The sequence below is a fragment of the Phaethon lepturus genome, unplaced genomic scaffold, assembly GCF_000687285.1.
Source record: "Phaethon lepturus isolate BGI_N335 unplaced genomic scaffold, ASM68728v1 scaffold43883, whole genome shotgun sequence".
NCBI lineage: Eukaryota > Metazoa > Chordata > Aves > Phaethontiformes > Phaethontidae > Phaethon > Phaethon lepturus.
In genome coordinates this window covers 1-10,815 of record NW_010529131.1, presented here as the reverse complement: position 1 = coordinate 10,815, position 10,815 = coordinate 1, and the positions used below count along the sequence as shown (strand labels likewise).

Sequence of the window (10,815 nt, the reverse complement as noted above, 5' to 3'; positions counted from 1 at the left end):
TGGGTGTAAACGCGGCACGCCAGAGCGTATCGTCGCTCTCTGGAGGGAGGCCACGCTTCGCCGGTCCCCGGGAATGCGACTTGGGCAGAAGGGAGGCCTGGGAGAGAGGGTTTTCTGCTCGATATTAGTTTTTTAATTCCCTCCACCTCAGGACTTCAGGATGAGAATGATTGAGAGCGTTGACTCCGTGGTCAGCAGGTCCAGCGAAGACCTCTGGGCTGAGATCTGTTCGTGTCTGCCACGTCCCGACCAGAAAGATGCTAGCGATGCTTTTACAGACTCCTTCATGGATTCCTACGCCGACGGAGGAAGCCAGGGCGGTGGATCAGATGGCTCTGCCCAAACAAATCTGAAGCCCTGGGCACCCCTGAATGATTCAGAGGTGTATTTAGCATCCCTAGGTGAGTGTCTGGTAATGCTTTGATTTCTCTGTTTCCTTAGGTGCTTGATGACAGCTATGGCTCAGCATATGTGACTGAGGTGATGGTGCTCACAGCTCTGGTTGGAAAGATGTCTTGCAACTATTTAATAGAGCATCTGACTAATTTACCACAAGTGCATTAGTGGAAATGAGGAGCACAGTCATAGCTTCTTCAGCTATGCCACAGAAAGGAACTTTTTATCAAGTGCAAACCAAAGAATTGTTTTCTTTCCCCCAAAATAAGTGGGGTCAGGACACTGTTGTTTTTACTCCTAAGAGCCTCTAGTTGCACTGTAATTGACTTGGGTGGGGAAAAGCATTCTGAACTCATTACCGAGCCTATGTGTTTTTGTGTTACCAGTATCTGTCTCATTCTTTTTATGGCATTTCGGGAGACGCATCTGAGTGGAAAGAGAAAAGTGAAATTTCTTTCTGTGGCCTGTTTTCTGGTTGGAGGAGAGTGGGACAGGTACAGGAAAGAAAGCTCTGAAGCTTTCCCTAATCATGCCTGCTAGAATCTGTATCTTAAGATGACAGATCATGCAGATCATCTTTGTGCGATTGCTTCTCTTGATTCCTGCATAATCTATAAAAGCCACAAATTGATTGTGAACAGTGTAACAGCTGATAGAAACACTTGATATGGGGGATGATAAGGTTACCAGTACTGGAGCTAACATCCTAGCACAGCTAAGCGCTGCAGTCTTTAGCTCTGTCTTTGGCTCTAAAGGCCAAGGAATTTGTCAGCCTGTTTTATGTATTTCCTACTCCCTTCAGAGGCCTCATTGAACAGCAGCATTCAACCCCAGGATGGATGCTCCTGTTGCCTGTGAGGAGGATGCCTGGGGTTCCCCTGCTCTCCAGCAGTGGGACTGCTACTTCCTGCACTCATAGCAAAATATTCCACATTTATTGCTCCTCTTTCCCCCTTCCTTCCCTCCTCTGGAGTTATTTTTATCTTGGGTCAGTTTGTAACCTGGTTTGCAGTGCAGCCATGCACATAGTTGTCTTGGCTTGTGTAGGAAGCTGCATGCAGAAACAGTCCAGGAGGAATGGGTGGCAGAAGTGGCTTTTTAAGCTTTTATTTCTGCTAGAGCTTCCATCTTGCTTTAGTTCCTGCTTTAGACGGTTATTTCACGGTACACTATGTAGAGCTCTTAGGATCAGATCAAGGGTGCTACAGCAACAAGACACAAATTGCTCTTCTGGTATTAATTAGTACTGCAGTTCCAACTTGTTCAGAAAATACCAGTGGATTAATTTTTACAAGCAGGCGTCAGACTAGATCTGTGTCTGTTTTCTCACAGCCAGGATGAAAGCATAACACTAGCACAAAGTTTCTCTTATATATTCTGGCTAAGTCAACAGAAATATAAACCTGCTCTAAGTTTCTACCTGGCCAGGATTAGCAATTATGAAATCATAGCATCAGCCTGGCAGTATGTTTAGATAATAATGCTATGATAATTCAGATCTTCTGAATTGCTACGGCCAGAGACTTTTGGTGACAGCTCCATTCTGCGACACAAGACAACCTCCAAAAAGCTCAACAGGTGGGGCCACAGTGTTGTGAACTAGCCCAATTCAACTAATGATGGTATGCTTTTCAGTATAAAGTGCAATTACAAGTCAATACCTGATCCAATTTAAGGAGGAAACCATTATAATGGGATTTTGTGACCAGAGGAATTAATGAAATTTGCTTTCTTGTAGCTTTGTGTAGTGGATTACCCTGCATCTGGTAAGGAGGCGCTTTTCATCGTCCCCTGTGGCTGAGAAACTCACAATATCCCATTCTATTGCAAGATATCCAACGAGTAATACTGCTGCACTCGCATATTTTTCCTCAGTTTGGGCATTATTTGGATTTGCACTACAATTAGTGTGATTTATATTCCATGCCAGTTTGCATGGAAATTGTGGGAACTTTAATGCCTGTGAGATCTGAACCCTCCTGTGTGATTTCTTGGAAACTGAACAGTAAGTGTGAAAGTTATTAAAACTCACAAATGGGCAGAATTGACTGATTGCATAAACCTTATTTCCTTCAGAAGCATCATCTAAAAAAATATCTTGTATACATGCAAGAAATACAGCCATGCTGACTTGAAGTACAGGGGGGGAAATTACTTTTAAAATATGACTCAGTCTTGAAAAGTTAATTTAAATTTTTTGATACAGAAGTCCAGACACTTCTTTTCTTCCATTTCGGAAAAACGCAATGAAGATAATAAAGACCCCTCTGTTGTCTCTTCACAGAGAGAAGACTGATGAGAATTAAGGGCTTGTCTCAGGAGGTGACCTCTAAGGATATGCTGCGCACTCTCTCCCAGGCTAAGAAGGAATGCTGGGACAGGTTCCTGCAAGAGAAGTTTGAGTCTGAATTTTATGTAGAGGGACATGACTCTGATGAGAGGTAATAAGCAAGTCAATGAGAAGGGATTACCACTTACCGTGTTCGCAAACAGACTTTAAAATAAGGTTTTGTCAGGACTTGCGATAGGGCTTTGTAACAAAAATAACATCTCATTGCAACTTGGTAAGGCTGCCACAGGTGTTCTGAAACATTTGAAAATGACCATTTGCATCGTACTAGAGGGAAACGCTCTGAGCATGTAGGGTTTGAACTTTCAATGCTGTTCACTGATTTCTGTATCCCTCGGGCTGGGGTGATCCAGCATGGAGACGACTGGAACCTACTTGATAATTTCCATTGTCACATTTGGGGGAGGGAAGGAATGAAGTGGAGGGGATGTATAATGTGTCTCAGCTTACTTTTTCTAATGCTTAACTTTAAAAGTGAACCCCAGGCTATTCCTTACATCTTTGTAAGGGCCCCGTTAAGTACTGCTTCAGACACAAGTGGGATTTGAAGTTCTTCACAGGGTTGATACCAGTCCCAAGATTAGATTTCCTCAAGTGGCTCTCCCTTCCGTGTGTCTCATAATGCTGCTGCTCTCTCATCCATTACCCTTTTCAGATGATGTAGGAATTAAGATGAGAGTCCTTTTCTTTAGGAATCATCTCACATTCCCAATCACTTATAATGCTCCCCATATTTTTCCTTTCTGAGCTGACATTTTTCATGATTGCTTCTAGCTAAAAAGAAGATTATTTTTCTCCCTTGAAGAAAATCTACTTAAGCTAGTTTGGGAGTTTAAGTATGAAAAATAATCTATGTTTATAAGGAGTTTGTAGATTCTTTCTTTGACCAGTTAACTTCAGTGTGATTTATAGTTAAAAAGAATCTTTTGTAGACATGTGTGCTCTTTCTACTCTGTTTTTAAAGGCTGGAGATGTTAGCCATGAAAGAATTTTCCTCCCTAGAATTTAACTATGAAGTTAGAGGTCACCCCCAAATGGTGACGAAGTATTTGATTCTCACCCACCAACATAATTAAACAAGCCTTAACTTTTAAGCACCCAGGTAATTTCAGGGACATTCTGAAATTCTGGTCTTGTGAAAGAGCAAGAGCGAGTTAATTTTGTTGTGGCAGTATTGAATTACTTGAATCACCCTTCTAGGAGATGAGCATAGACACAGACACATTTAAGAATTATAATATTAAACTTTTAGGGTTATAGCCAGCATTTGGACAAAGACAGGGGTAGATCTGTTCTGGTCAGACCAGTTATTGTGAAGTTGTAAGACAGTAATTATGCTAGTATATATTTATAAACATCTATAGAATCAATAGTATGGTTAGCATTCTATTATGTACACATACTGCCTTTTTCTTTAATCTTTTGGTGTTATTAAAGGTCACATATTTTTATATGTCTCCTCTTTTGGTTTTGTTCCCTTCCCTTCCCCCTGTGTTTTCTAATCTTCATCACAATTAGGCAGTTGTGGGTTTAGTTAGTTTGTTTTGTTTTAACACTAGTTTTCTTATTTCCAGCCCAGAAAGCTGGAAATGGAATTGTAGTCTTTGGCTACAGAGACAGACTGGTACTTCAGGAGTGTATAAAGGTTGATACACCTGCTAAGGATTCTTTTTATCGAGAAAAATCAGAGTGTAAAGCTTTTCTAACCATAATTGCAAAAGCCCAACTACAGCAGAATGTCATTGCAGAACGAAAGACTCTGCTTGCTCCTCTGGCACATGAATTGGTCTCATGATAGACCTTATCTGTGGCAATAGAAATACCTACAAAGGTGAAAGGAATATATATGGAGGAGTTTCCTAACGCTTTTTTCATACATTCCTGTAAGGCTTTGTTATTCTCTTGTTTCACTTTGTCTTTGCTTTCTCTCAGCACGCTAGAACATCTAAAGCGATGGCTGCATCCTGACAAAGTGGCAATCAATACCGAGGAGGTACAGTACCTCATCCCTCCAGAATCTCAGCCAGAGAAGCAGGAGACTGAGGAAGAACCTCCAGCCGCAGAGCAGTGATATATGCACTGACCATGCCACAGAGCTGCCTCTTGTCTGAACCCTGATGAAGTTCTACCCAGCGGTCGGAATAAGTGGGGGGGGGGGAAGCAAAAGTGCCAATTATCAGTCATTTAAAAAAAAAAAAAAAACAACTCACAAAAAAAAATCCAGCTCTGGACCTCTAGAGGTAGTGACTGAGTGACTGGCATTTGTTATGGACACAAGTAGAATGCCTGTGACACAGTGTATGCTGAAATGAAATCTTTGATCTTCTCCCAGCCTGTAGCAACCTAATCATTCCAGTCTGAACGTGAATTGTTTGTAATTCAGCATTTTCAGCAGGAGACATACTAAACAAAAGAAAAGCAGTTGTTCAGAAGCGTCAGAAAGCATAATGGTCTAGAATAGAGCAGATAAAACCACTGCATCAGTTTTTCTTCCTGTCTTGTATCTTTTTTATTACTCAGGCATTTTTTTGTTTTCTTTCCTGCAAAGTCCACTGTGGTGTTTTCTGTAGATCTTCACTATTTAAAGCTGAGTTGGCCCTTAGCCATGCCTGGAGGAAGGCAGGTATTTTTCACTTAGATGGATTTGGAACCCTAAAGGAAGCTATCATTGCAGTCGTTAAATTGATGGAATCATTGACATTGTAACTATTTAACATTCCTCTCATAGAATAGACTGGAGAGGGAGTATTTTTTTCTCGTTGGTCATTTTGTACCTGTTCTTTATCTCCTTCAGCATCTCTAAAAGAGGGTCAGATGAGATCCTGTATTGGGAAGCTAAGAGGGATAACCAGGGAGGCTACAAATAACTTGTTTTCATCACAGACTTGCACAGAATTATCTGACTTTAAATATGTTCTAGTATTTAATTGTTTTTCATCCTGTTTAACTTTGCAGAGGGTTCTTTCCTGTTGCTAATCAAAGAATCTGTAATCATGTACTCGTATAAGACTGATGCTTCTTTAACCTGTGCTTTCTGTCTTGGCGTTGACACTAAAGGTCGATAGAGGGAAGCAGCGTACATCTTCTGTCAGATAAAGCTATTTAAGACAAATTGTAGGAGTAGTTCTAGTAGTTTATGTACACTAGATTCATACCGTGTTCCTTATGTACCTGTATGAACATACATTTTTAAAAGTAGCTTCTTCATACACCTTCATTGTTTCCTGTCTCTCTACAATTATAAATGGTGCTATTACCTCATTCACTGACAGCTTTTATTCTGTTGGTGCTTCTTCAGCGTCATGACTCAGTGTTTGTTTCCATGATCGGCTTTATCAGTATAACCACCCACCCCAGGCTCACCATTCACAGAAGAGTCATGCTCATAATTCTCCATTAAACAGGTTTGGGTTTTTTTTAAGGCTTGGGAAATAGCAGTGAATCACCTGTATGTCAATGATACAAGACTTGCAAGTCCCGTGTCTTCTTGGAGGGTGGTTTTTGTCATCTTCTAAATGTCCCTTTTATCTCTAAAAATAAGCCTGCTTTCCTGTACAGATACAGTCCTGCAAATCTCTCTCACTTATGATGTCAAGCTATAACAAAGATGCTTTGAGTCCCGAAATGGTCTGTACAGAGAAAGATGCAATTTCTCTGTCTGTACAAAGGCTATTTTGTAGTCAATACATTTCCTTCTTGTGATTAGCAATGACTGTGAAGATGCTTTATATTATTTTGTCTATTCCCATTAAAGCTATCTGAGAAAAATGTATTCAAAATAACTGTACTGAACAGTTCCAGGTCCACATAACCTAGCATTTCCTCTAGAGGAGGGACCTTAGAGAAAGTAACTCTCACCACTTCATTTTTAAAAATAGCTCGGAAGCCCAGGGAAAGGGTCTGGGGAAGAATTGTTGTCCAAATACAGAATTAGCTGAGGTCTACTCGAATTTGCGTTGGTACCCTGGCAAGACACACACAGGTCCTTTGCTGGTTAGTCACATACACCTGGCTGTACAGATGACTGAAGGAGGAGAAGGTTGGCTGCCTTGATTTGTCTGAAATACCAGCTATGCCGAGTAGCTTCTTGTGCGGGAGGACCTGTTTAAACATGGCACGGGAGAGCAGCTATTTCCACCCTTCACCTTTGTAAAGCACACTCTGCCAGGATGGTCAGGAGCGAGTCCCATTGCTGTGGAGGGCGAGCAGGCACTGATCATCTTCATCAGGTCTGGGGACTTACCATTAGAAAAAGAAAAGGACCAGAATAAATCAGTACCAAGCAGGATGGAGGCCAGAAGGTCAACCAAGTGCTTTGTGATGGAGAACTAGTGCTGGTCCTTTCAACGGATAATTGAAGAGAACTTCATGAACCGCATCCAACGGTTGGAGTCCAACGGGGAGTCTCCATCCCCGAGGGCTGCACCAGGTCCCACTCCGAGCAGCACCTTGGCTGTGTTCCCAAAGGGTTGGTTGGCTTCCAGTGGTGTAATACCAGCTCTACCAGCTCCAGCATGGCCAAGAAAGCTGACAGCGCAGGACAGCGTGGCATGGTTTTGCTCTGTTCTCATGCTGTGCACAAGTCAGGAAGAAATACCAGTTTTCGCTGGTTGTGGCTGTTGATGGGTAATACCAGCAAAGGACAGTAAATTAGGTCCTGAAGCACTGCAGCAGCATCTTTTCAGCAGAGAATTAAACCTGCCAAAGTGCTTAGAGATTGGCATTTAACTGGAGACTGCCTTCAGACCAAGGATTAGATCCAGCCCTATCAACCTGCAGGCTTGCTCCAGTGGTTGCAGTGGCTGCCTAACTCAGCTGGGATGTGAACAGCAGGAGTGGAAGACCCGATCTATGCGCTTAAGAACAAACCCTGTGTTGCTCAAGGAAAGGGACAGCATCCAGTGATGGCACTACAGTGCAGAGGTGTTCAGAAGAACAAGCTGGGAGCTTTCACATGGTGCATGCTTTGGGCACTGACCCAGAAGAAAGCAGACTTGGGATGGGTCTATACTTAAATCACCATAAGGACAGCAAGAACTCCTCTGTTAAGACCTTTAAGAACTTTACAAGATCACTTAAACTGTGAATATGTGAAGACGCGTGATGCATCTGGGCAGTGTTGTTGCACTTGGTGGTGATACTACATGTGGTTTAACTAACAAGGACTTTGCTTCAAGCTATTATGGTTTATTCTAGGAAAAGAAAGCTGTTTAGCTGCTATCAATCAAACTCTTGCTGGTACAAGCAGCATTTTCACTAGGGATTTTTTTTGCTTATACAGCAACACCAGCCTTCCTATACATGGAAGTAATTCGCGTGCTGGGAGATGCGCCAGTCTAAACAATAAAAGGGGAGCCGTTGATAACAGCACAGCAATAGAGAAAAAGCAAGCTGTCAGTCGGTCCAGACAGCTCCACAGCAGCAGCGACTGAAAGCATCCTGTCCAAACTGTTATGCACAAGCAAGGACCTGCTATCAAATACAGGAGATGACTTTTCAGGTGTGAGAAACTAGTAATCACAAAAGAAGTGTTAGCCGCCCTCCAGTTTGTACCTTTTAAAGACAATATTTTACCCTTTTCTCTGCAGGAAACAGCATTTCTCTACCCCCTTAAACTTCCCAGAGACGGATCATACGCTATTGTAACACATCACCACCACCAGGCTGCCAGTAATTTGTTTTCAAGATGGGGCAGAATAAAGTGAAACCCAAGACAATCCGACTGCTGCCTCAGAACAACGCGAGGGCCGTTGCTGCGGATGGCCGAAACGACAGCCAGGCTACGGGAGCGCATCAGACGGCAAGGGAAGGCACGGCAGGAGGAAAAGGGGTCTGGAAAATGGGTGCCTTGAAGCACCTTTTTGTTGAAAGCAGCACCTAAAACAGTGAATGACTAAGAAAAAAAAAAAATCAGGCCGTGGCTGAGGCTGACTGGTGTCTCCGTGGAACATAATCAGCCGTAAACTTTCGTTAAACATACCTATCAATCACAAGCCGATGCACAAGCGTAGCCCACCGCCAGCATTCACACATATCCATGGGAAAACGAGCGTGGGCAGCTGCCTCCAGCGGCACAACTACACACGTCAAGGCCAGCTCCGTTCGTCTGCACTCGGCATACGCCGATAAACGCGCTGGCGGCGGTCCGACCCGCCCTCCGCTTTCCCAAGAACTCCCACCCACCCACACAGGGTCAACAAAGGTGCTTGAACCGACAAAATCAATCTGGTGGAAGCATGAGCTGGCCGCACCATGTAACGATGCTGCGAATATCCCGTCCTGCTTCTTAATTGACAGGCTCTCTAGGATCTCAGGTTAGGGGAAATTGCAGCCTGCTGCGGGGGGAAGGTCTGTGCTGTGATTGCCATTTTGCAGAAGAGGGGATGAAGAACGACATCTTCAGAAGCGGCTTCGGGTGGTCCCGCTCCGGTTGCTTTCTGGAGATGTCTTGCAGGAGCTGGAACCTGTAGTTATTTCTAAAAGCCAACCTGGTGACCAACGCACAAAGAAAAGGTTAAGAATCGCGGCAAACTCTGCTTCCTGGTCATCATCTGTACGGGGTAGGGTGGCCGCCGGGATGTCATAGCAGAGGCCTCATGACCGACGCTTCGAGAAGCATCGCCAGCTCACAGGGTGGGCTGCAGCTTTCAAATCCGTCACTGGTTTCCATTCAGAGACAGAAACTCCCGGTGCGGGGCAATACGAGCCTTGGAATAAGAGTGGCTTATCCTGCAGGGTCTCTGGAAGCAGTAAAGATGAGGTCAGGAAAGGCTTTTCCAGGATGAGCACGTGCGGAGGGAAAAGCTCCCAGCATTGCTGCCGGATCGCCCTGGCGTGGTGCACCCCGAGCCGGATGAAGCCTGCGGCTGACGGGGGTGGATGTACTCTGTCCCAGCCACCCAGCGATTCATTACGCTGCTGTCGTGTCTAACTCCGTCTCTCATCTCAGGCAATCTTTTAAGAGCCTTCTGCTTTCCTTATCAGATTGTTCTGCCGCTTAAAATTAACGGCAGCTCTCGACCAGGCTGTGATACGGAGACATATCTGGCGGGGATGAGCGCTCACCCCTGAAGTCAGGTCTCAGCCAGCTTTAATAACACCCACCCACATCCATCAGATCGAGACTAACAGCCTTCTCTCGCCAAAAGTCGTAATTTTGCAGAACTTCTCCTGGGACTAGTCTGACAATTTCCATTTCTCTAACCCCCCAAAAATTCCAGTTGATGATGATTATTTTTCATTTTCCCTTATTTAAGTAAGCTATGAAAAGATTAAAAGATCCTGCACATGGAATCAGAGGCTTCCAAGAAAAACAGCTGATGGGCAACGACCTGCTTTGGATCTGGCGGCCAGGTACTGTGGCCACGTTAAATAACAAGCCACCCTGTTACTATACACTCTCTTGTTATGGGACATGCAGTGATTAATACGTCTGACTTCAAAGCGATGCCTGTGGAGAAGCAAAGATTTGTTTTCCTTCCACGGGAGAAATTAAAAAAGGTAAAAATTACAAAGCCCTGGTCTTTTCGTGAGGGGCAATAACTGCTCCAAAGCAGTTTCATGACAGCGTATTTCTGAACAGCTGAGCGCTTTAAAATTGCAATGTTTGGCCTGACACTTCGAATAAAAACTTCATAACAGTATTTTAGTCGAAAGACGGTGTTTGTGGTTGGGGGAAAACAGCTGCTGCTTTTTTTCAGGACAAACTTTGCAATCCAGGGTGGATTTCTGGATGCTTCTTGCCCTCCCAGTGCCTTTGCAATCCGCTGCCCTACAGCAACTGACCCAACACCATCAGGGAGCCCATGGGGAATTCAGCTGCACGGGCTGGCCAGCGAGGCTTTCCCCCCTGGCACTTCCAAACGTTTTCAGCTTTGTTTTTAATCTTTATCCGCTTTGGGGCATCTCCAAGACCAACTCCTTCCCCGTCCAGCTGCAACGAGGATCGCAGTCCTGCCCTCCCAGAAACCACAAACACATCTCCTCCCGGCGTTCCCGAGGCAGGTGGAAGGGGTTTGAATTCGCGGAGTCACGACAACTACGTTACGACGCTGGAAGCGGCACGCCGG

The 10,815-nt window shown here is 44.3% G+C and overlaps 1 protein-coding gene across 1 annotated transcript; it reads left to right on the top strand.

The window, feature by feature from the left end:
* Positions 1-160: 160 nt before the first annotated feature.
* On the top strand, positions 161-4,817 carry LOC104613870 (chromosome unknown open reading frame, human C15orf57). Its single transcript, XM_010283844.1, has 3 exons — positions 161-401; positions 2,681-2,837; positions 4,679-4,817. The coding sequence occupies exons 1-3, from the start codon at positions 161-163 to the stop codon at positions 4,815-4,817; spliced, it is 537 nt and encodes a 178-aa protein (XP_010282146.1).
* The last annotated feature ends 5,998 nt before the right edge of the window (positions 4,818-10,815 follow it).

Excerpts from the sequence above, each read along its gene's own strand:
- LOC104613870 (XM_010283844.1), top strand. The coding sequence starts at position 161 with ATGAGAATGATTGAGAGCGTTGACTCCGTGGTCAGCAGGTCCAGCGAA. Across the intron at positions 402-2,680 it reads GGTGTATTTAGCATCCCTAG|AGAGAAGACTGATGAGAATT; the intron begins GTGAGTGTCTGG and ends GTCTCTTCACAG. Across the intron at positions 2,838-4,678 it reads GGACATGACTCTGATGAGAG|CACGCTAGAACATCTAAAGC; the intron begins GTAATAAGCAAG and ends GCTTTCTCTCAG.